This window comes from Lynx rufus, unplaced genomic scaffold, assembly GCF_022079265.1.
Source record: "Lynx rufus isolate CCGP_SWC_20201006 ecotype Redwood Valley unplaced genomic scaffold, mLynRuf1.p SCAF_2, whole genome shotgun sequence".
Classification (NCBI taxonomy): Eukaryota; Metazoa; Chordata; class Mammalia; order Carnivora; family Felidae; genus Lynx; species Lynx rufus.
Genome location: NW_025814834.1, coordinates 54,138,538 through 54,166,140, shown reverse-complemented (window position 1 = coordinate 54,166,140; position 27,603 = coordinate 54,138,538). Strand labels below are relative to the sequence as shown.

Below are 27,603 nucleotides of genomic sequence, written 5' to 3'. Positions count from 1 at the left end.
GTAGGCCCAGTACTGATCTCAGTACCAGATCATGGGTGTTCAATAGCTATTGTCCAAATGAACTGAACTAGGCCTCTATGATTATGAAACCTGACCCAGAAGAACATAGTAAAACACAATCAGTTACTATGTTGTCTTTTATATGGGCAAGTATTTTCATGAAACCTCATTTACCAATTTACTTCAAGTCACCTACATTTTCCATTAATTTTCAAATGGTTCACATACCCAAAAAAGAAATAAGCTAACTGTGACATTGGAGTTATTTAATGTGTAAAAACATATGATGTTTATGGGGAAAAAAATCACACAAAAAATTAAAATTTTCCCCAGGTACTCAATATAAAACCATGGTAAAGATGAATTCAGATTAAGGGAATGTCCAAGTGAAACAAGCACAACCAAATCTTTGTTTATATTAAATAATACACATAACTTTCACAAATATGCAGAACTTCTAGTTAAAATACTGCTTCCAAAAAGAGGTTTACTGTTTTTTTTTAATGTCTAATTCATCACTTGTTGTTATTTGCATAAATGTATCAAAATCCTTGAGAGCACCTTTTCATTGCACAGGTTAATATTGTCATCTGCAGACTTATTTTTGTTATTAAATTACTTGGCAAATAGGTTTCTTGATAGGTAACCTAATGTTTATGCTATGCTGAACCAGTGACATTCATAATGTCTTAATTAGTAAAGGCTGAATTAATGAGACTTCATTATTCTAGCAATATTTTAAATAGAATATATTATGAAATGTAAGCATATCTAAAGAGCAGCCTTTACTAACACAAAGGGTATTGTTATTTAACATAGAATGCATTTATCTATCATCAAATTTTATTTATCCACAGGATGTTAACTCTAAAATAATGAGCCTTTTAACTTCCGTTGTTTTGAACAGGTCTTAAAAGTGTTTTCCTCAATTTACAATCAAAAGATAAATGTATATTTCTTCCATTATAGAATGATTCTAACATCTGTACTTTGAGTTATACTTAAAGGTACTTTTACATTTCATTACACACTAAATCATCAAAATAAACACTGAGGATCATGAATGCCTGGCTTTTAAATGAATGCTTCTGTATATTGTTTCTTTACAAATCTCTGTTTTCATTTTAAAGGTAATCAATCATACACTGTAACAGAACTGGGAAATGATGTGAAAAGGTTACAGATTTACTCACACTTTGCAACTCCATGTGTTAAAAAAAAAAAAAAAAAAAGGACCTTGTTTTTCTTTTTTTAACTGATCTGATCTTCCTCGCTAACAAGCTTACCAAGAGCTTCCAGGAACTCCTGCTTACCTCTTGCTTTTAACCACATCATGCCACCACTTCGACTTACTTGGGCTTCTACATGCTACCTATGGACAACTTACTCTAGTGGATTCCTCTCCCTGCCTCTCCCTACGTATAATCTGATCCCAAGTTTCAAAGAGGATCAAGGAAAAATGCCTCCTGTTTTGGCTTTCCCATTTACACGTTGAATACTACCACTACCATTCCATGAGTGAGCTAAAATGGAGAAGGGGCAACAATTATGTTCATGGACCTCTCAAGTCCTCAACTTTTTCTGTCTCTTCCAGGCCTCACTGTACTCAAATGAAAAGGGCAGCCTTTCCACCTCCCTTTTCATTATACATCCATTATAAATACTTCACACCCTTTCTTTGAGGTGGCATGTTGTATTGTATTTTCCCTAGAGGCCATGATGGCAGATGAAATACAGTATGAAATACGAGCTTACTGACATCTAAGCTTCCAGAAGAAGGATGAACTAAGCTATTGGTAAACTGCGGGCTGCAATGCTCACTTTGTGTGACCAGCAGTGGTTTGGGTTCAGACTGACTTTCGTACAAAAGGTTTTTAACTGCCACCAGGTTTACTTAGAAAGATACAATAGGAGAAACAACACGTCTGCATGATAGCATCAAATACATCTTCAGCAGAAGCTCTTATGGTGGTCCAGGCACTGCTTCCTGAGCATATTATGCTCAGTTCAGTTGTAAGAAATGAGATCCCACAAGTGAATGCAGGCTACTCAGACACAAAGCAGCCATGAAGGAAATCACATCTTGTAATTGTCTGTGAGTATATTTTCCAAGTCTCTACAAGATATACATTTAGTTATGGGGTAACCATCCAGGCAAGCTGAGGCTATGTTTTCTCTGACAGATTTTTCATATGCTTGTGATCACATGGGCCCTTGGATTTATATGTCAACTAACAATCTTCTTAATCCCAATAAGGAGTGTTCTCCATAATAAATAGTATTGAACACAGCTGACATTCCACATTTATCTTAACTAAGTATGTTTCCAAGGAAACGATGTTGGCAGAGGGTAAATCCAAGGTCATCATCACATGCAAGACAGGTTTAGACTTGATAACTCCTCCAAAGGGTTATTCTAAAAACACACTGACAATTTAAAACAATAATAGTAATACCTAATTTGTGTGAAGAAAACAACCTGAAATGAAAATACTGGTTAAAAATATGATACAAATTTCAGAGCGACTATATATTTCAGAATAATGGTAAAGATAGTAATTTTAGACTTTAAGTACCATATTAAAAATATCTGGAGTAATCACTTAAAGAGCAAGTGAGAATATAAAACATGTAAAAAACTGAAGGCAAAGCTCATGCCATCTAAAAGCATTAAAAAAAATTGAGAGAAGACAAAAAAGGAATAGAAAGCACATTATAAGATGGTAGAAGGGAAGTCCAAGCATACCAGGTATTGCTATAAACATAAATGGATTAAACTGTCCTGATCACTTCAAAATAAACATTAAAGATAAAACATAAAAACATGGATTTCAGCTACGTGGTTCTTAAAGGAGACAGATGAAAATACTAAAAAAACTCCTCTAGTAATTATATTATTATCAGAAAAAAATAGACTTTGAGGCAAAAAAGAATTACTAGAGATGAAAATGTATGTGATGAAAAAAGTTTCAATACATTATGAAGGAATACCAAAATGTTAATGATAGTACTAAAAAAGGACAGCATAATTAGAGATGTGTCGAAGATTTAAACTGCTTATTAAGGGCTATAATTATAAATTTATACCACAATTTGGGAAACATAAATGAAACCGGAACATTCCTAGAAAAATATACCTTAGCCAAATTGACTAAAGAAGAAATAGAAAGCTTGAATGGTTTCTTTAAGACTTGTTTTAAAAGTAAGTTTTGCCAGTCATTTAAAGTCCTCTGCTCTACCAGTTGAGCTATTGAATGGTGCTGCCAATCATTTAAAAACAGATAAATTCGATCACACAAACTCTTCTAAAGAGAGAAGAAGGAAGATACAGTTTGTCCTTGACAATTGTTCGACTTACAACTTTTCAACTTTAAGATGGTGTGAAAGCAGTACGAATTCAGTAGAACTGGGGTTCAAATTTTGATATCTTCCTGGGCTAATGATATGTAGCATGATACTCTCTTGTGATGCTGGGCACAGGCAGAGAGCCACAGCTCCCAGTCAGCCATGTGATCGTCAGGGTAAACAACAGATACACAAAAAAGAGGATTTTGCCTAACTGTAGGCTAATTTAAGTCTTCTTCATCCATTTAAGGCAGGCTAGGCTAAATTGTGATGTTCAATAGCTTAGGCATATTAAATGCATTTTTGACATGATATTTTCAACTTACCATGGTTTATCAGGATGTAACCCCATTGTAAGTTGAGGAAGATGTGTACATTCCTCAACTCACGACACTAGCATATCCTAAAGCAAAAGCATATGAGGATAACACAAGAAAAAATGTAATCTAGTCTCACTCATGAAGACAGGTTAAACAATCATAAAAGTATTAGCTTACTAGGGGCGCCTGGAGGGCTCAGTCGGTTAAGTGTCCGACTTTGGCTCAGGTCATGATATCACGGGTTTTGAGTTTGAGTCCCACAATGGGCTCTCTGCTGTGAGCACAGAGCTCACCTTAGAAGCTCTGTCCCTCTCCCTCTCTGCCCCACTGCTCCGCTCACGTGCTCTCCCTCTCTCTCTCAAGAAGAAATAAAAACATTAAAAAAATAAACTGTATTAGCTTACTGAATTCAGCAGTGGATTAAAAGTTAAATATTATGAGCTAGGCACATTTGCATAGAAGTCACAGTTCATTTAATTAGAAAATTAATTAATTATATATATATACACATATAAAAGTAAAGTGATGATCATTTTAATAAACACAGAAAAAGCATTCAATAAGATACAATATCATTTATAATAAAGTATGTTAGCATACTAGTAATAAAAGGGAAATTTCATAATAATTTTTAGGATCTATATTAAAAAAATCTCATATTTCTTGATGAAATTTAAAAGTATTCCCTGTGTGATCAGGAATAAAGGCAAAAACACTTCTACAGCATTTGCTTTCTTCTGCCCCTTTATGTCTACCAGGAAATGGGGTGTCTGGACCAAAATGGTGACCTACGAGGCTCCTGAATTTCCCCCCTTCCATGGATGCACTGACTGTACAGCTATACAGGGAGCAATATCCTCTGACAGAAATCCAGAAACTAGCTGAGTGACTCCTACACACAGGGCAAATGAGAAAACACCCACAATGAACAGGCCTGCATCTCTGTGCTGACTGCAGTCCTCCTCTGAAGCACCGACAAGTTTTGGCATGCCCTCAACCACTGGGAGATACTAAGAAAAAAGACAGTGGCTTGGACATCACAAAGGTTTGAGACACCTATATCTACCTCTAGATCTGCCTCTCATTTCTCTAATTTCTCTAGAAATTAGAGGCAGATCTAGAGGTAGATATAGATATAGGTGTGTGGAATATTATCCAGCCTTATAAATGAAGGAAATCCTGCTATATGTAACAACACTATGAACCTAATGAGAATTAGGGCATTATGCTAAGGAAAAAAAGCTGGACAGAGAAAGATAAATACTGCATGGTATCACTTATACGTGGTATCTATAAATAAATAAATAAATAAATAAATAAATAAATAAATAAATAAATAAATAAAAGACAAACTCATAGAAACCAAGAGTAGAATGGTGATTGGCAGGGGCTGATGTAGGAGGAAATAAGGACAGATTGCTAAAAGGATACAAACGTTCAGCCATGAGTAACAATTTAATGTCAACAGGGTGACTATAGTTGGTAATACTATATTGTGTAACTGAATTTTTCTAAGAGAGTAGAACTTAAGTGTTCTCCCCCCCCAAAAAAAAGATAAACATGAGGTGATTGATGTGTCAATTAACTTAACCATGTAAATCCTTTCGCAATGTATATGTATATCAAGTCATCACACTGTGTACTTTAAATATATTGCAATCTTATTTGTCGATTTTACCTCAATAAAACTTAAAAAAACTGTTAAAATTTATACTAAAAGGGAATAAAAACAAGAATGTACACTTTGACCATTCCTATTTAAATTACCACTTTGTTTCAATTACCAGTTCTGCTCAGCATAAGACAAAAAAAAAGTACAAGATATAAAGAATAGACAAGATAAAACAAACAGATACTATTTGTAAGATGATATTATATAAAAAGTGTCTAACAGGGGCGCCTGGGTGGCGCAGTCGGTTAAGCGTCCGACTTCAGCCAGGTCACGATCTCGCGGTCCGTGAGTTCGAGCCCCGCGTCGGGCTCTGGGCTGATGGCTCAGAGCCTGGAGCCTGTTTCCGATTCTGTGTCTCCCTCTCTCTCTGCCCCTCCCCCGTTCATGCTCTGTCTCTCTCTGTCCCAAAAATAAATACACGTTGAAAAAAAAATTAAAAAAAAAAAAGTGTCTAACAAATGTTTTAGCCATTTTTAATATAGTCCTTTTTTTAAATGTTTTATTTATTTTTGAGAGAGCACAAGTGGGGGAGGGACAGAGCAAGAGGGACAGAGGATCTGAAGAGGGCTCTACATTGATAGCAGCATGCCGGATGTGGGGCTTGAACTCATGAACCACGAGATCACAACCTGAGTCGAAGTCAGACTCTCAATTCACTGAGCCACCCAGGCACCCCCAGCCATTTTTAAATAAAAGTAAAAAACTTTATATATAAAGACTTTTTTTTAAGTTTATTTATTTATTTTGACAGAGAGAGCCTGAGGATGAGAAGGGCAAAGACAGAAGATAAGAGAGAATCCCAAGCAGGGTTTGCACTATCAGCACTGGGCCTCACATGGGGCTTAAACTCATGAACCATGAGATCATGACCTGAGCTGAAACTAAGAGTCAGATGCTTAACTGATTGAGCCACCAGGCACCCCTAAAACTTTATATAAAGACTTATAAGTAAGAGATAAATTAAACATGGTAGATCATGCTGTTGGATAAGACTCAACATTTGTACAGAAGAGCAAATGGCTGAGATAGATATAATTCCTGGAAAAAAAAAAAAAGGAGTGTTTAGCAGAACCAATTATAAAGAGTTTTGGCAAGTCTGTAGTGTTAGGACAAAACAGGTTTGGTATAATGACAGAAAAATTAGCCAATGGAACAAAATAGATAACCCAGAAACAAATTTGGATATACACAGACACTTCACTTTTAACACAGTGGGTACTGAAAAACTGTGGGGAGAAGAAAATACGTCACTACATGACTCTGGAACAAGAGTTAGTTATTTGGTTATTTATATGGAAGAAAGAAAATGGAATAAAATTCAATGTGTAAAAACAATTCCAGGTAGATGTAAGATTTAAAGCTAAACTATTGCACTTGTAGAAGATTAATATATTTAGGATCTGTATGACCTTGGAGTAAGGAAAAACGTCTTAAACAGAATACAAAAAGCAGAAAGCATGAAAGCATAGAAACACTGATCATATTAAAGTTAAGGATTAACTTTAATAAGAGACACTAAAACCAGTGAAAACTGAAGCTGTAAACTCAGAATATACCTGCAACCTAGGAAACTGAAAAGGATTAGTATAGTACTTATACTATATAAATGGCTATAAATAATTTTTTTAAAAAACTAATGACTCAAAAGTGGTAATTGAATATGAATAGGAATTTCACAGAAGAGGAAACACAAATGGCCAATAAACATGAAAAGATGCTCCACCTCATTAGTTATCAGGAATTGCAAATTAAATACCCAGTGAGATAGCATTCACAACCACTAGACTGTCAAAATTTTTAAAAAGTCACACAGTCTCAAGCATTGCCAAGGAGGTAACACAATGGAATGCTCATCTGCTATTGGTCAGAGTATGAAGTGACACCTCACCTTGGGAAAATAGTTTGGCATTTGTTCATTCATTCAGTATATATTAATGGACTATTTACAATGCATTTGGTACTACTCTGGGATTACAGTACGAGCAAAACATAAAATTACCACTTCAAGTTGAAATATATATATCTTATGACCTAAATTCCACTTTCTGGGAAGGATATGACCCTACAGAAGGTAAGTATATAACCTAGAGAAAACTGTACATATGTGAATGTTCAAAACAATACTACTTCTAAATCAAATTAAGAAAGAAAGGTGATAATCAAACTGTGTATCATCAGTTTAATGTATAAATAAATTGGAGATATAAAAGAATATAAAGCAACATTGAATAAACTACAGCTATGTATAAAAAATAGGAATCTCAGACATTATGTTAGTGAAGATTATGCAACAATAGGTAAAAACTAAATATTTTAAAGACATTCATATTTAGTGGTAAACTATAAAGAAAAGCAAAAGAATAATTAACACACAGTTGTAGAGAAGAATTACTTCTAGGTGTTTTGAAAATGAATTCTAAATCTACACCACTATTGGTAAGGATATAGACATACGATTTGGGGGAATTTTCATAATACATGTAAACAAATGAACATTACAATGAATTAATATCAGTACTGTGGGAAACTATGCAACATTAATTAAATTCATAGAATGAATATTTAATTTCACCCATTAGATCAAGAACTACACAGACATATTTTTTAAAACTTCAGTAGATGAAAAGGCTTCTGTGATTAAAGGTTTGGTGTACACTGTTCAATCAAATAATCTAATTTCTAAACACCTAAGGATTTAGAAATGTCAAGTGAAATTAGCCTAGGAGAGTTGTCAATTTTCAGTGAAAAGGTTAGTCATAAATGACATACTGCCTTTTTTTACATACTTTGTATAGTCAATAACAAGTTTCAATTACCTTAAAATTACCCACCTTATGGATGAATGTCTGCATGTGTGTAAATGTGTGTGTATGTATGTATGTGTGTATATATATATGAAATATATATGAAATATATATGAAATATATATGAAATATATATATGAAATATATATGAAATATATATGAAATATATATATGAAATATGCATATATATTTTCTCTTTTGAGCTATAAGTACATTAGGTTATTTTAGACATGTTCTCTGGATATAATAAATTAAGGCATTGGGTTTTTATACAATGTATTTTTGGTATGTAGTTAAAATGTTCTCTATTTCTCTAGCTCTGTCAGTTTTACACTGCTATAGGGTATGAAACTGACAAGAAATGGTGCAAAACCAACAACTGGAAGCACAGAACTTTAACAGGAAATTATTATGCACATTGTTTGAGAAAGGTTAAGAAAATAAATATTTGATAGCAATTACTATGCTCCAATTTGATGAGATATTTCAGACAAAGAATCCCAGATTCTTCTAAATGTAAGAATCCTTATATATGTACAAATGTTTACAAAATGAAAGTAGGATAATCTAGACAAATAGCACACTACCTAACAACCTTACAGGAAGAGATGTATAGAAGGAAATCTTACAGCCATAGCATTTGCTTATTTCCCTAGAGTTATACTGTAGTTCCTACTTTTGCATTTTTGTGGATAATGATCATTTCAAACCCTCTCTCCATAGCAGCTTTTTAAAATTTTCTTACAACAAACATGAAATAGCAACTTAAAAAAGGAAAAGTGTGGAAGGTCACCTTCGGTATTCTGGGTATTTCCCATCATTAAAATCTGTCTACTCATTGCCCTAATAAATTAGTTACCATTATTTGGGGTCCCAGCGAGTTTTAAACGTTGAAAAGTGATTTTACATATAAAGGACTTAGCACAGTGGTTGGCACCTCAATAAATTGTGGTGGTGGTGGTGGTACAAGCATTCTTATTATGTCACTCTTTACTGCTCCTATTCTAGACTTTCTACATTACTTCATGAGGCTGAAGTCCAATATTAGCAACAAGGGAGACAGAAAAATATGGGGTACTTCTGTTTCCGTAACAAATGATTTGTAATGATGAGGTGGGGGAAGAGGAAATAATATTAGTAATGATACTGCCCTTGTGCTTTATAAACAACTTTCATAGATGTCATGTCATGCAATAGGCATAGTATTGTTGTAAGTTCTGTAGAGCAGATACAATTTTCCTTATTGTAAGGATGAGGAAATTAAACCACAGAGAGGTTGAATAAGTAGCCCAATTCGATACTGACTGCCCATGGGGGCATTTAATGCAAAATAGAGACCGGAAGCCACATCACTTCAACCCAAGTACTCTGCTATCATTTAAATCAGCATGGCATTCCATACTGAAATATTAATCCTTTGGAGCAAATAGAGTTTCATGTGGGTGTTTCATGAAACACCTGGACTGAAGTGATCAGTTCAAATGAACGAACAAATACTCAACATTAAAAATGATCACCACTGCCTTTTATTTGAGTAAAGAAAAAAAAAAGATAATTTATCAGATAACACTTCAATTTCCATGATTTTATTATTTTTATAAATTCAAAATATATTAAAATGGCCTCTAACTTAAATTATCCTACTAAAAATATCCATCAGCTTTATTTTTCCAAAAAATAACACTACAAACAATGTAAAATTCAACTGAATTATTTTCTGGTCCACAGAACTTTCAAAGGGAATTGTGCTAGCTTAGCAATATGAAGATCCTACAGCATGAATTACCTTATAATGAAACACTTGGGAGAAGTCTTATATAATTGGGAAAATTATATCTGAAAAGTATATGATTGCTATAGTAATAAATGACTATTTCTGGCCTTTTAAGGATTAATTATGAGAAAAAGCAATAATGGGGGCGCCTGGGTGGCGCAGTCGGTTAAGCGTCCGACTTCAGCCAGGTCACGATCTCGCGGTCCATGAGTTCGAGCCCCGCGTCGGGCTCTGGGCTGATGGCTCAGAGCCTGGAGCCTGTTTCCGATTCTGTGTCTCCCTCTCTCTCTGCCCCTCCCCCGTTCATGCTGTGTCTCTCTCTGTCCCCAAAATAAAAAAAAAAAAAAAAAAAAAAAACATTAAAAAAAAAAAAGAAAAAGCAATAATGTTCAGCACCCCAAAATATTTATAATCATTTAAGCAGACTATAATATAATCTTTCTTCTTAAATAAAGCTTTTATTTTTATAAACTTAGAATTATATATAAACAAGGATGAACTGGGAATTATAATGATTAAAAATGTAACGAATGAACATGTCCAAATAAAAACTGTTTTGAATAACCACCATGGAAAAACAACATGTCACACCTAAATTCTACATATTTAAGCCATATGGAGCACATCAAAGCTACCATAAAATGACTGAAAAGATTTATTTTGAACATTGAGGAAATCTTACTTGTGAGCAGATGCCTAGACTAGCTTGGAGGCAGTAGGTTTTCATTGGGTGACTAATCACATCACTGGGGCATTTTTGTAAAGTCTATAAAAAGGATTTAGTAGTAAAATACATGCATATTGAAGATAACAAACAAGATAGGCACTTCAAGATATTTCTGAAGAGCATCACAATCACAATAAATGCCTTGAATCTTAAAACAAAAGCAGTTCATCCCCAATTTCAGAGAGCAACTACCCTTTTGTCAGGTTTGACTCAGAAATGAGAAATTTGCCTGAATAAAATGCATACAACTATACTCCTGCAGCATACTTATCTCAATAATAATCTCTCATTTAATTCTTCATGTTCTTAGAGCAGCTAATTCTGGAGAAGCTCAAAACACATTGTGAATTTTCTTCTCCTTTTTCAAAGTACAAATGCAGTCCATCTTCAAAATCTATGCAAATGCTAAAAGAGCTGGTATGTAATGAAGTCATATGAAAAATATCCCTAGAATTTTTCAGCTTAAGCGGTTCATAAAGAGTACTAAAAATGTAGCCCAAATCTCTCATTTGGGGGATAAGGAATTTGAAGCCCGGAGGCTTAATATGACTTACTCAAGGTCTCAAAGTCAGGGAGAGCAGCCTCAAGATGTGAATTCAGAAAAGCCAAATCATCTGGTGTTCTTTCCATCACACCATGACCTCTTTTATATGGAAAGAGCAATCAGGGTGAAAGATCCACATTTGTGAAGTTTGGATCTTGAAATTTTTCTCTTTCTCATAGTTAAGACAAATTGGCCCAAAACAAAGCAGCATTATTGTATGTATAACTAGAGTTAAAAATAACCCTAGTTTTAAGTCTACTATTATCTGGTCTCAATATGTTGCACTTTCTTTCCAAAGGACTGATGTCATCAGAAATTCTTAATATTGGTTAGCTAACTATAGTCTTTAATTGCTAACGTCAACATCTGTAAACTCTCAGTTGGGAGGACTCTGGGATAGAAAAAAAAATACTAGTTTAATGCATGAGTGATAGAAATCAGTGTGAAAATGCTCTTCAAAAATTGTCATTGTTATTTTATGTATTTATACTTTTAAAACCCATTTATGAATTCTTTCTTGTTTTAGTTTATTTATTTATTTTGAGACAGAAAGAGAGCAAGAGCAGGGGAGGGGCAGAGAGAGAGGGACAGAGAGAGAATCCCAAGCAGGCTCTGCTCTGTCAGCACAGAGCCAAACATGGGGCTCAAACTCATGAACAGTGAGATCATGACCTGAGCTGAAACCAAGAATCAGATATTAACCAACTGAGCCATCCAGACACTCCCCCTATTTTTAGTTTATTTATTTAGAGATGAATTCTTGATAAAAGATTAAATCAGGGAACTATTCAAAATTAAACAAGGGTAGCACAAATAGTTTCTAAATTTCTCTTAAGTCTAACCCCCAAAGTATTGTCTTCTAAAAAGAATCAAGTGGTTTATACTTTAGAGTATTGGGAAGAGAAAAGGTTAAATTCTAATAACATAGTGGAGTTAAAACATGACTTTAAAGAAAATGTAGTTCATATAAAATATTTACACTAGAGTAAAAACTAGATTAAAGAAAACTAATTAAAATATTCTTTTATATTCAAATAAAAAAGAGGAAACCAAATTTCCTTTTAGTTCAAGTTTCCTGAAAATCCCAAAAGGAAACATTTAATTTTCTAGGACACATTGAGAGACATAGGTAAGAAGGCACCATGGCTAGAGCTGAATTAATCAAGTAAACATCACTGAGAATCAACAGAACTTTCCTGGTGATTAAACTCAATTTGAGACAGCTGGAGGTGGACCCAATCTTGTCCGAGATTCCATGAGAACAGAATCTAAAAGGTACAAAATGGTCTTAGAGAACAGAATTTGTAAACCACTGTAAACCTCCCAGCATTTTCAAGAATACGAGGGTAAAACTGAGTAAAAATCAAGAGGGTAAGCCTTGCATTTTCAAGTTAGAGAGGTCTAATTAAGTAGTACAGCTTTGTACTCAATTCCATTCTTATTTTTCATGTTGCATCATGTTTACATGAAATGTTTGCCTTCTCCAATTTCCTAAATATTCCAAGGGTCATGGAACTATTAGCAATCAGGAAGGTGAAAGATTGAATACCATGGTGTTTCAAGGCTGGAATTGCTTTAATTGTTAATTCTAAATCGTTAAATCTAACTATATCTGGATTCTTGTTTGATCTATTTAACACCTGCATTGGGAAAAATCTAACACTGTCCATACCCCTAATTAGAGTGACCACGCATCCCAGTATGAAGCAACCCAAGTTTAAGCCTTCCTGGCTTAATCATGAATAACTCTTAAAAGGGTCCCATTTTGATGATAAATTATACAACCATCAGCTATAAAGAATTTTAAATGGCCTCTTCCCTTACTCTCCTAGTCCCTAAGAAGACTTTCTTCCATGAAACTTAATGCTAGAAAAGAAGTTAATGCTGACTTCACCATAATGGAAACATTTCAATATATAATCTTGACTTTTCAGATTCTACTTCCTTTCCTTTTTCTTTACTACTTTCTATTACTAGTATGAATTTTGCTTCTTCCTATGGAAATTGTGCATTACTGTTCTGACATTTCCACCCCTCTTCCCCCAACTATGCTTAGTTGGCTTGGAAGCATTGACCTAATTTAAAATATTAAATCTATAATAAAATATTTCAAAACCATAAATTAATTTACAAAACAATTACCACAACACAGTTCATTTGTAAATTGGGTACAGCTTTTGTACTGATAAAAGAAGTGTTTAGGATGAAATTTATGCTTAATAAGTAGTATTGAATAAACACCGGAATGAATGAATGAATGAATGAATGAATGAATAGGAATGGACTTTACAGACGGGAGGTTTAATGCAAAGTAACAGAAAAATTCTTATGCCACAAAGAGAAAGAGACAGGATGGTGACAAGATAAAGGAGAAGAAGCATAAAATCAAAAGTATAATTAAGTTTGAAAGAATTTCTGCCACCCACTGGTTTTTCACAATGACTAGCATGTCCTAAGGCACCAAAGGTTATAAACTTGGTCTACTGGGACTTTTTCTTTTTACTGCAAAAATGTAAAGCAGACTTTATCATCGAAATCACTTGTTAAAATGGATTAAGTTTTTAGAAATAAACACTGAGCAGACTGAAATGTGTTTTATTTTGTCAAGTGAAATATGCGTACATTGGCTTTCACCCTGTAATGTTCAGATCTGGCTAATACTATTCCCATTTTGCACAAAAGAGGTAAACAAGACTGCACATGTAGAAACATGTACTTCTTTAACTGTTCACAATTATTATGTTTCTAAGTACTGTGCTACGTTCTGTAGCATGTGTAACTTTGATCATCACTCCTACCCAATGAGGTACATTTCACAGATGCAAAACTGAGTTTAGAGAGGTTAGAGAACTTTCCTTCATAGTAAAAAGTCAGGGTCAGGATTTGAAGTCGTGGCCAAATCTCAAACTCTTTGCCACTGTGCTCTATAATCTCACTCGGACAGCTCTTTCACAATCAACTCATTGTGGTGCTTCATTCAAAGACTGTCCATTACCTGCACAGTAGAGCACAAATCCCTTTAACCAGAGATTCTCAAAGGTGGTTTTAGAACTGAAGAGCTTTTAAAAACACACAAGCCAGCAATTCGGATTTAATTGATCAGGGTGGAGCGTGGGCATCAGTACTATTTAAAAGTTCCTCAACTGATTCTGAGGCGCAGCCAGGACTGGGAAGGCTCCCAGAGACTTGCATACAGGTGCCCTCTGCAACTGGCTTATCTGCTTTGCCAAAACACTGTTTCGTGACAGTTCTTCATAGACACCTACCCTCCAGACATACCACAAATAGACCACCATTTTGCACTCATCTTTACACACAAAAAAAATGCCTATCAAAGGAAAGAAACTTATTCAGATTAAGATCTCCTTTTTGCACAAATGTTCAGCCTTTGTAGTTTGTGTATTATAATACCTGTGCTGATTCTTGGACACTTTTTGAAAGTGAAATGATCTAACATGGAAAGTTTGTAAAACATCTTTCCCTGATCTATTCCTGCTACCATTTTTATGAGGCAGAGAAAGATAGAAATTCATAGAATATTAGCATTAGGTCAACAGTGATTGTATCTAGTTAGCTTAGCCAATTAGAGCACAGTGCTAATGAGACTAATATTGTGGCTTTTGTGTCTAATTGGCTCTGTATGGATTCACAAACACAAACTACCTTAATCCGGGGTAGACAATGCATAAATGTCAGCAATTATGCGTCTGATCATAACAGAGAAGGATGTATATATATATATAGCTCTGTGAAAATCCAATAGTATCATCTTAAAATGCAAGTGAGAGCATATTTTTAAAAAGCAGCAGTACAGCCAATTTAGACCAATTAGAAGACAGAAGGAAAATGTCTAATCAATAGTTAGCTGATCATAATATTAACCGAGTCCTTCATACCACATTTCTGCAAGCTAACATTTTATATAATATAAAATCACTCCCACTTCAGCTCAGCTGGGATTTTGAGCTTATTAAACAAAAAGAATGAGTTAAATTAACATTCAAACTCAGCATTAAACCCCTAGGAGCAAAGGAATTCATGATAAGACGTCCATTGTCAAACCGTGACTTTGTATTACAATCCCAGAGGTAAGATCACCCAGTGTTATGTATTTCTCAGAGAACTAAATGTATGAGATTAAAAAACAAACCCTCTGCACAAAAGGGTGAGCTCAGGGCAGCATTGAATGCTGTCATGTTTGTGGATTTAAGGCAAGCCTTACTATTATTTTAACATAATTTTGGTTTTTCTTCCTTTCCTTTCAATATGGTAGTGTGACCTGCATTGGAAGTTTTCATTTCATAAAGCTGAAGTCCCCTAAGGCCCTGGTGTTTTACATGGACACTGAAGACTAAGACATGTGAAAATATTTTATACAAGAGACACTCAAGTGATTGCATTCAATCATGAATACTTGAGGGGTGTATTTCTAGCAAGTTCTGGAAGGAAAAACACACACTATCAGGTAGGCCAAGGCTGGACACCAGGCATGGTCATAAAGGGTCAATACAATACCTGCTCAGGAGTTGACCAAACATCAGCTTTTCACCTTGAACTTCTAGGGAGCAGACACTTGGGAGGACAAAAGGCAATAAACTGGATCATCATCCAATTACCTGGTAAATGGCTTCTGCTTTTCTCATCCATTAACTGTGGCTTAGAGGCATGAAGTCATCACCTGGCAACCCTACAAGCTTTTACTGTGATAACTTTTAATCACATCACATTCCTGCCATTTTCCCTCTGCCTCTTTCATCTTTCATTTGTTTATATGAAAATATCTGTTATCCTCAAAAGTAAACTTCTCAAAATTATGTTAAAAATTCAAAAGTACAAAAGGGTATAATAGTTAAATAAAAGTCTACTTCAAACAATACAAAAAGGAATCAAGTCAAAACCAATTCTACCTTGAACTCGGTCCCCAGGCCCCCTGTGAAATGATTCATCCCTTCTTTCTCTCTTTCTCCTCCTTCCCCATCCCTTCTCTCTCTCCACATGTATATGTATATATACATATAAACACACAAACATATCTATATATTTTTTCTGCATATTTCTTGTTTTACTTATATCTTGTACATTATCCCATATCAGTTGTTACAAATGTTGAAATTCATATGTTGAAATCCTTTTTAAAAAAAAAAACTTTTTTTAATGTTTATTTATTTTTGAGACAGAGAGAGCATGAACAGGGGAGGGTCAGAGAGAGAGGGAGACACAGAATCTGAAGCAGGCTCCAAGCTCTGAGCTGTCAGCACAGAGCGCGACGCGGGGCTCGAACTCACGGACCGTGAGATCATGACCTGAGCCGAAGTCGGACGCTTAACCGACTGAGCCACCCACGCGCCCCAATATGTTGAAATCCTAATGGCCAATGTGATGGCATTAGAAGTTGGGGCCTTTGGGAGTTGCTTAGGTCATGAGGGTCGATTCTCCATGAATGCGATTTATGTTCTTATCAAAGAGACCTTACAGAGATCCCATGCCCCTCCTGCCATGTGAAGATACAACAAAAAGTCTGCAACCTGGAAGAGGGCTCTTATCTGGCCATGCTGGAACCCTGGTCTTTGATTTCCAGCTTCCAAAGCTATGAGAAAGAAATTTCTGTTGTTTATAAGCTACCCAGTCTGTAGTATTTTGTCATAGCAGCCCAAACAGGCTAAGAAAGTATCACACTGCATGGATGAACCATGATTATTACCATCACCTATGCTGGGTATATTTTTTCTATATTTTTCTACTAAAAATAATGTTACAATAAAATCCTATATTTTTTATTTTTAAAAAAAAATTTTTTTTTCAACGTTTATTTATTTTTGGACAGAGAGAGACAGAGCATGAATGGGGGAGGGGCAGAGAGAGAGGGAGACACAGAACCGGAAACAGGCTCCAGGCTCTGAGCCATCAGCCCAGAGCCCGACGCGGGGCTCGAACTCACGGACCGCGAGATCGTGACCTGGCTGAAGTCGGACGCTTAACCGACTGCGCCACCCAGGCGCCCCAATCCTATATTTTTTATAGACATATGCAAGAAAATTTATTGCCTTATGTACCTTTGTATATATATGCAAGTATATATGCTGACTAAATCTGGGATACTGGAGTTGCTGGGTCAAAAGCTATGTGTATTCTAAGTTTTGAGAGTTATTGTCACCTTGTCTTGGCAAATACATGAATGAATTTCATGTATTTCATGGCAAATACACTCCGTCCAACAATGAACTAGAGTGCTCCCATGCCCATACATTTGTTAACTCACTGTATTATAAATAAGGCTTGATCTTGCCCATCTGATAAGAAACAGGCCTCACTGTATTTTTAATTAAATAATAAATATTTTTATGAGCAGCACTATCAAATAATTTATTGAGTTCTGCACAAGTAGTCACAGGTCCTGTATTCAAGTCTTATCTGTTAGTCAGTGTTTTAAGTATATCATTTACTATGTGCCTAGTGTTGTATTGAGACTCACATATTTAAAAGAATTAGGACACAGTTCCTATTCTCAAGCAGTCTAGGATAAGAGAAAGATATTTTAAAAAATAATTCATATATATCATGATAAGTACAATAATAGAATATGTATTGGATATAAAAACGGTTAACTTTAGGTAAAGAGCTTGTTCCTTAAATATACCTTACTAATATAATTTACTTTTACATTTTATAAACATACTCAGATATGATAAGGAAAATAAATATAATACCTAGGTCAGTGAAAAGCATGATGACAACAACAGCAAAATTAAAGATTCTGGTCCAATGAAAAATCATCTTAAGTGACTCATCTATATTTATACTCTATATTTATTGCAATAAGAGTATGCAGTCATTTATAAAACTACTTTATTTGGTATTTATTCCTGGCACTTGCAACTTTGTCTAAAAAAATAAATCACAGCCTGTCCATTGTTTTGCAGATGTCGTGAAGTTCTTTTGATTAATGGAATTAAAGCACAAACTTTTGCCTTCTGCCCTTTCTCCTCCCCCAACTCAGTGAACCATTAAACTTTTAATATATGGTGATTCTTATTAACTGTTGGATTTGTTATACCATACTAAAGAAGCTTGCCCTTTAGTATGAGATGTGTTAAGGATGGTTAATTATATTACACAGAAAGCCCTTTAAGTATTCAGATCCTATAAAATGTGATAATAATGTTAACATCATTGACTGGTAAGGTTACTACTTGAGCTTTTAATTATCATTCCAACCTTCTTTATAAGCTGTCTTCCAATCAACAGGAAAGCTTTAAAATTTTATCCCTGAACTAAATTTGATTCATTGATCACACTCCCCTTACACATCTTTCCTTCATTTCCAAACCTCATTGCATTGTTTATGCTCAACTGGTAAGTCCTCCTTACTTAATGTTTGAGCTGGGCTGCCCACAGAAGTAGGCAGAAGAAACTGGTGTGATGTGTGGAAGCTGTGGAGTGGAGGTTCGAGAGGTCTGGGTTTGACTTCCAGGTCTGCTCTTCAGCAAGTCACTGCCCAGGTGCTGATTTATTATTAGTATAATGAGCAAATACTACTTTATCTACTTCCCAGTGTTGTGGTAAGGATCAAATGAAATAAGAGATGGAAACAGGTGATGAGTATCAGTGATTAGGGATCTAATTATCAATCCCCTTTCAAAATCTCCCATCCCTACCTAGGCCCAGTTCTTTATGGGGCCTCCACTTACTCAAAGCTGCCCATCCTGTGCCCCATTGTTGGAGTCCCCTATGCTGCTGTATCCCCCACCAAATTTACCTGATTTCAGTTTTATCTCTCAGACACTAATTTTTACCAGAAGTCAGCTATAACAGAAGAAAGATAGTTTGTAAATAATAATGGGCTACATTTACTGAGTACTTAAACTCATGCCAAACCATAAAATCATCATTGGCAACTTTACAGCTTTTACTGTAACTTCTGATTATATCATATTCCTCCCATTTTCCCTCAGTTTGCCATGCAAAGAAATTTATATACATTATTCTCACTTAATCTTTGTAGTAAATCCATGAAGAGGAATCAATTATTATTCTTGTTTTACAGCTGAGGAAACCAAGACTTGGAAAGTGCAATAAGTTGCCTGGTCATACAGCCAAGCTGTGGTGGACCTGGGCTTTGAAACTTTGAATGCTTGAAACTCGCCATAACACTGTTCTGCTGCTTCTCCTAGACACAGAACTAATGTAATGAATGAATCCTCACTGATATATTACCTTGTTAATTTAACATGCTCCTGTAATTATAGAGTCTGAAGTTGGAAGATCATCTACGTTAACCATCCATGCAATCCTTATTCTCCTCTATCACACATCTAAGTCACATTCTGCCTTTTGCTTCAGTATCACCAATCAGGGACATGTACTATGTTCAAAAAAGGAGTCTCCTCATATTCAGACAGCCCTATTAGGAAGTTCTTTACATCACATGAAAATCTTTCCTATTGATAAGCCCATACACTGATCTTAATTTTACCTGAAATCTTTACTGAAAAACTATAATTTAAGGGAGGTTGGTGGGGGGGGGTGTGGGTGACATAAAGGGGATTAAAGAGTGTACTTATGGTGATGAACACTGAGTCATGTTTAGAATTATTGAATGATTACATTGTACATCGGAAACTAACACTGTATGTTAATTATACTTCAAAAAATAAATATTAAAAAAAATTCAAACAAACATCAGGAAAAAGCCCACTATAACTCAAATGTTATAACAAACCCTCTGATGATCTCTTCTGCTTGACAAAGTACTCAGTGCACCTTGGCCATGGCGGTCACTCCCAAATGAAAGCACCTACGGCTCTCTGCATCTCTCCCAAACTCCAGGCATGCTCTGGCTAGTTGAAGAAACTTCACTGTTACAGATATCCTATTTTTTCTAGTCCCACCTAAGATATTATCAAGACTGTAGGGGACAATTATACCATGCTTTTGACTCATATAAGAGTTTATAGTTCTATACTCCTACAACTTCTCTCTCTCCCTCTTTCATTTACTGTAGTTGAAATTGACCATGTTGGAGTTTGTTCATCTTTCTAAAACAGTGGCTCAAACTGGGGCTGCACATTGGAATCACCTTGGGAATTTTAAAAATATTATTCCTGTGTAGCACTCCTAGAGATTCTGATTTATTTGTATGGGATGTGGCCTAGGCATTGAGATTTATATTAATTGTATTTTCCTATGTATTTATGATCTCCACTTCATATCATCTACAAATCTAATAGCCAAGTCATCAGTGTTCCCACCAAGTCATTGCAGAGTCCTAGAGCCTCAACTTGATATTGAAGAGGTACAAGTGGGTGTAGGCATTCAACCAATTACAAATCCAGTAACTTACATTATCATTCAGTCTACAGCTTTCTACTCTATTCACAAAATAATATCAACAAACATTTTGTTAGATGTCCTATAGAAAGCTAGTCTAGGAAAGCTAGTCTAGGACAGTGGTTAAAAGCATGGATTCTGGAGCCTGACTGTCTGGATTCAAATCCCAGATGAGTTACCTGGATGACTTTGGGCAGGTAACCTAACTAGCCTCTCTGGATTTCAGTTTTCCTACTTGCAAAGTAGGTATAACAGTACTTACTGATAGGGCTGTTACAAAGACTAAATGAGTTTATGTATGTAAAGCGTCTGGCATATAGTTACTTTGAAAGTGTTAGTTATCACTGCTGTTATTCTGAAGCCCTTTAATGCACTATTTAGTGCATTCACTTGATTAAAGACGGACAGTGATAAAATGTGCTGATAGAGATCCAACATTGGTTAAATCAGTTGCAGCTGAAGCAAGAAATAAGTGTTAGAGATCATTTCTTTTTTTTTTCAATATATGAAATTTATTGTCAAATTGGTTTCCATACAACACCCAGTGCTCATCCCAAAAGGTGCCCTCCTCAGTACCCATCACCCACCCTCCCCACCCTCCCACCCCCCATCAACCCTCAGTTTGTTAGAGATCATTTCTAAACCATCCCTATTTTCTCCCTATCCCAGTTAAGCATGATTCACAACCCATTAAAGAATTTCTAACTACTCTGTACACAGACTGACATCCATTGCTTGTTCCCCTCAATTTGCATAAAAGTTGTTGTATACTTAAATTATACAAAATTTGAAAGCTTCAATTAATCAAGAGTTAACTAACTTATCATGAGTATTGTATTACCCATTGTGCAATAATAAAAATACATAAAATGTAGGAAAATGCCAGAAAAAAGTCCCTGTAGATTAATTTCTGAATCTGCTTACACCTGAATATTTTCAAATTTCAAGCTCCCCTTTCCAGTGTGCCAAGAAAAAACTCAAGTAAAGAAATACCACCTTAACTTGCTGGAAGAAACAGAGGGTTTCTAGATGTAAATTCATTACTTCCATCATCTTCTAAAAAACCAACACTACCAAAGAGTGAATTAGAGTGCCAAAAAATAGAAGCAGAATTACCATAGATATCCAAGTGAAATTCACACACCAATCTGAAATGTCAACAAAAAGATATTTGGCTAAATAGCCTGGTGGTGTTGCAGACTCCCTGGATGGGATCAGAAGACAGAAGATTCCTTGCTCTGATAGAACAGGAATTCCCTGTGGGAGGCACCTAGTTATTATTCAATTGCCATTTGCCAAGAAAATATAGCTATTGAGCAATCTCATCTTATAGGAAATTAAAAGAAACAGAATGCCTTAAACTACTAGCAACTTTAACTTACTCACCAGTGCCTCTTCTAAGAATTTGAGGACAAGTTAAAAAAAAGTTTTTCGATGATACTTAGTATTAAAATTTAAATTATGGATTCACATTGGTATTTTGCCATAACAAACAGACCATACAGCCAAATAGGACTGATATAAGCAGGGGGACATTGGAGCTAACATGGAGACTAAAATAGTGATCTTTAAGGTAAAGAAGAATCAGAATCTTTTCCCAAAGATCATAGTTTAAATTCCAGAAAAATCTGCCAATACAATCTTGAACAATTAGAAGAAGTAATGCATAACATAGTGACACTTATGACTAGGCAAAAGCAGAAAACAGATTGATGAGAGAAGGCAAAAAAAAATCTTTTGGGATCAAAACAATCAGATTGAAATAGTGATATATTGTTAAAAAGACATGAAAAAAATTGGAAGGAAGTTGGAATTTGTCCTATAGAGCAAAAGACATTGAGAAATGAACTAGATCATTGTGTGTGGGAGGGGGTACCATTCAACTAAGAGAAGATATGGTTTACTGAACAGTTCTCTATTGGGCTATTTCCAAAACTTGAGTTAATTGCTCTCACATTCAACTGATCAATTTGGGCTCAAAACTGGTTTCCTGGTTTGACATGTCACATGACTGACAGAGAGAACTGAGGTGGCATTTTAGACTGGGTACAAAAAGGTTAGCTTAATGAAATTATTCCAAACATCTCCTCTACATTATTTACTAATCGACTTCAAGGTAGCCTAGGACAAAATTCTGTTATAGCACATGTAGTTTAGTTCTATATATTTCTTTCTCATCTTGAGAATCAAATTATATGGTGATATCTAGTCACACTCATTGGGGATACTTATAAAAATAGTGGAGGCAGGGACATATTAGGAAGTGAAAAAGAGACAAGAAAGGTAAAGCAAAGTCTGAGCAAAGAGGATTTTAAAATACAGCCTTAGGTGAGATAAAAAAAAAAAAAAAATGAGCCTTTATTCCTTCATTTCCCTGTGGGGAGGTTGCCCAGATGTTTAAAAGTAACATTTGGAGCCAGGATGGAAATGTTTTGCTCTGTTCTGGTGAGGTTAAAATTGGAGTAACTCTGGGCTAGGAACAGGGTTTTTGATAAATAGCTTAACATGTGTACAATGAATATTACATTAATACACTAAAAAGTGATTAGCATTCAGTAAAATCTGCCTATAAATATTTTAATATTATATGAGGCACATAGTAGGTACACAATAAATATTATCTCTATTCTTTTTTACTCAGCCATGGCTTAACATGTGTACGATGAATATTACATTAATACACTAAAAAGTGATGAGCATTCAATAAAATCTGCCTATAAATATTTTAATATTGTATGAGGCACATAGTGGGTACACAATAAATATTATCTTTATTCTTTTTTACTCAGCCATGGTGCACTTAATAACTAAAGGATCCCATAGATCTTCTAAGTCAAGTTTGCAAGTTACTCTGTGTCTCTGTGAAACCTAGGAAGTAGCAGTCAAGAACATGAGTCCTAAAATCAAAAGGACAATGAGCATTTGAGTGAAGTCCAGATGGAGGAGTAGAGGGAGACCATGAAGGAGGGACCCCTCATCATGCATCTTAACTACAACAAAATAAAATTAATTTATAAGAATCTCAAATTTGTTAAAGGAGGAAAATCCTGAAAATGTTCTAGTTGATAAAGGATAACAATTGGAAAATTTTTATTTAAAATGTTACTGGCAACTGTTATTTAATATGCTGCCTTTATTGTCTTATTTCTGTAACTATAGGAGGCTTTCATATCCTTCCTCATGATTTCTGCTCTACCAATCCTTTTATATATATATATATATATATATATATATATATATATATATATACCATTTTAAGTTTCTCAAATGAAAACTTTCTTTTCATAGGAGATTCTAGGAATAAACTCCGAGGTAGAAACTGCTTTTATAGGAATATGAAGCTGCCATTTTGGCTTTGGCAGACCTAATTTTATTGGTAATAATTAGAGATTCACCTTCTTATTTAGAAAATAGGTAGGGTTCCCACGTTAAATATAGGACACCCAGTCAAATGTGAATTTCAGCTAAACAATGAATAATTTTTAGTATAAGTATGTCCCAAATATTGCCTGGGACATACTTATACTAAAAAAGAATTTATCACCACAGCAACAAACCTCAAAACAAACTATATACAAGCTATATAAATAGTCCAAACAAATAATTGCTTGTGTACAATAGGAAAGCTCACTGAACTTGGAGAGTACTTTGATTTTGTCATGTTTCTCAACTAAAGTATGTTTACTACCTACTTTGGTATTTGCTATGTGTCATAACTAATCATTTTTAAATGCTAAAGGGAACCCAGGATTGCTAGCTCTTGACATAAAAGTGAAAAGACGCAGGTAAATTTCACAGAGATTCACAAGAATCTCACATCCTCATGATAACTTTCTAAATCCTACTCCCGTGAAAGAGAAATTGATGCTAAGATTTTAGGCAAATATGCTAAATTATCCCTCACTTCTAGTGAATTTCTATGATCTATGTAATATGACAAGTTTTACTATTCTAGGAGAATTCTGACATTCTAAAACTTCTTTAAAGGTTTTATTTACTAAACATGTTAAATCATCAGAAATTTCGAAGAGAAAATCTCAATGCCCTTCTAATCTTCTAATTCTCAACACAAAAACCCAATTTGTCTCATGGGCTTTGGGGAAGCAAGAAATATGAGATATTTATTTGTAGTCAAAAACCTGAAACAAAACCCCCCTGACAATCTGATGATGACTTGTGACATGACATTCCTAAAAGAACAGAAGAAAAATAAGTTGCTTGAAATTAGGCTCCACTGAAAATCAGAAAATCTCCTAATTATAATGGCACATATTATATGCATACGTTTCAATAAATACGATTTTAGCTTGGATCCTTTATCATGTGAAATCACTTAATAACCTAGGCAAAGATCCAAGGATTAACAAGAAAAAAAAATCATGAAATTCAAGATTTCAGAAGTGTTTTCAGTTCCATTGTCAAGGCCGTTTGAAAAAAAAAAAAGCATAATAGCACCATTCCAATGTGTACCGTAATCCACCTGTATATATCTATTACCACCATGCAAAGAAAAAAAACAAGAATAAATACTTCATTAAATGTCTTGGTAGTTAATTTTGACCACCTCTATTTCAAAATGCACTATGACTAGCAAAACTTTCAACAAGGGTTATTTTCTGATAGAAAGAAAAGGCTAAGAAAATCATTCTTACAACATTTAAAGTACATTTCATCTATTATCACTTTGTGGAAACAAATAAAAACTATTTTTAATATAATTTTAGCATTTGAGAGCTTTTACTTTTCAAGATGAGGCAGTTGTATGAAAGAAGACATTTTCAGCATTGCTAATACATCTTTGGGCTGTTTAGCTTTATTCCTTAACTAACCCTTCTCACAACACACATATGTATAATAAAGTATGGGTAATGTATGGGTAGTTTATATCAACTATAAAATATATAAAAGCCTTGTCCTCTCTCCAGCATTGCTCTGGGATGTATTACCAAACAAGCAGATAAGTCTAATGATGAACTGCACAAAATGGTCAGTACTGATAGAGTGGTTTTCTACAAATGTATTACAAAAAGATAAATAAATACTACACATATGAGAACATAGCTATTTTGATGTCACACGTCAAGTAAAGTCCAAAGAGATAAATGTTCATAACTTCAAATCTGTAGGTTTTGGATGAAAAACATAAAGAATTTTGGAGAAATGACAATGCATTCAGAAAACAGACTAGGTTGAAGGTAAGAGTCTCTTCTTGAGGGTCTAATTAGGTGCCTCCCTCCCTCTGCTTTTTAAAAATTTATCTCATAGAGACACCTTAGCAGAAACTATCAGCTTTGACAGAACACCGAAATCCTGGCAGTGAACCATAAATTGACCATTACCATAAAAAGAGCTGCTAAATGAGAAACCATGTGCTCAGTATAAAACTAATTTCATGCTTTCAAAAGCACACAGTGGCTTCTAGCAAGATAGTGGCCCTGGGACTTGCTGAGACAGATTGGCGAACACAAATGGTTTGCTCCTGATGCGTCTGCTTAGCCAAGCTTTACATGTACTGGCAGTAAACGGGGTTCTCGAATCTTCTGTCAAACGAATACACCCTTATCTATAACTTCAGAGTTGAAAGCTATAGAACAGCTGCCTCAAATAAATTTAGCAGGAAAAACACATACACACATATATAAATACATACCTCATGTGCCATGTTAGCTTCCAATCAAACAAAAATAGATTTCTCTGCAGACTTAACACACTAAACAGACACTTAATAAGCATACTGCTTTGTGAACACATCATAACTCTCAGTCCTTTCTTCTTTAGAACAGCTTCTCATCATGAAGGAATTGGAGTTCGAAGAGCCTAAGCAATAGGACTGCATATACTCAGAGGCTAACTTCGAGCTTGCCTCTATCTAGTTGGCTTGCAAATACTTTATACTTCCAATGCCACAACTGACCTTCCTGGGCAGGTGATCTAGTAATTTAACTTTCCAGCTGAGTGTCAGCACTTTATTTACATTTAAGTCATAAAATCTGCTACATTTAAAATGTCACATCTAATTAAAACATGCTTTAGGAAGAAATGTTACTAATTTTCTCCTTCTTTCATTCAGTATACTGTCTCTAAAAATCAATTACTGGAGGTTGTCCAGTGTGTGACAGGTCATAACTTTTAATTATTAATGTCAAGCTTAACAAGGTATCAACTCCAGTATGTAATCCACTTCATTTACTTTCTTAGTTATCTTGTAAACATCACTTGCTTCCTCCTATGTATTTTTCACATCAAAGATTCTACAAAGTACATTTAGTTCATAGTCATATATGGGTGTGTGTGTGTGTGTGTATATATATATATATATATGAAACACATCATAGCACTGCTAATTACCTACTTTCAGTAATGACAGCAAAATTGCATAATATCACTGACTTGTTCTGAATGTTTAAAATGCAAAGGAAGTCACCTACTGTTAAGATGTCCTCGGCAAACAGCTAGCACAGAAAGAAAAGAATGCTATCACACCGTGCATTTAAGGAGTTACTTCCCAATGAAATTAAAGAATCATATATTTTGCTCCTCAGTGTCGCCCTTCAAATCTGTCAGCACGACATGATAAACACAATTGATAACTCCACAGGATTCAACACAGCATAAGAATCTGTTACTGACACACCAGATACCAGATCCAAGTTTTTAGAATAAAAATGCTCACCTCTGCTAGGAAGTCCACTCCACATCCTGGCTGGGCTTTCACCAGCTTTGAGAGCAACCAAGTTGGATAAACAAAACTTCCAGTATGTGACCAGTGTGATGCACAATGCTACCGAGACTTGGCTCCAGCCCTGATTATCTGTGTGACAGTACCACGCTATATCAGCGCAGCTCCAAACCTTCCCAGATGCTGGCTTATTGCACTGCTCATTGAAAATCCTTTACACGCTGGCAACATTTTAGGGAAGGACAAGCACACTCTGAGTCATTTGTAAAGAAAGCAGAGCAATTTCAATTCTATATCTCCACGCGTGCTGCAACCAGAAGCACTGTCAACCTACAAGTCTGAGGTGGATTTATGCCGAGAAACAGGCAACCTAAGCCTTCATTATCAATGCATGAAATCAGCCACTGTGCT

The 27,603-nt window shown here is 35.1% G+C and overlaps 1 protein-coding gene across 3 annotated transcripts in view; it reads right to left on the bottom strand.

Annotated features, from left to right (window-relative positions):
* ZNF385B (zinc finger protein 385B) overlaps positions 1-27,603 on the bottom strand; it is a 318,788-nt gene that overhangs the window by 266,948 nt on the left and 24,237 nt on the right. The window contains exon 2 of one of the 3 annotated variants that reach the window (XM_047085894.1): positions 27,187-27,324. The exons of the other annotated variants lie outside the window; for them this stretch is intronic. Within the exon in view, the coding sequence (XP_046941850.1) occupies positions 27,187-27,324 (138 nt within the window). The remainder of the gene's footprint in view (positions 1-27,186; positions 27,325-27,603) is intronic. 3 annotated transcript variants of the gene reach the window in all.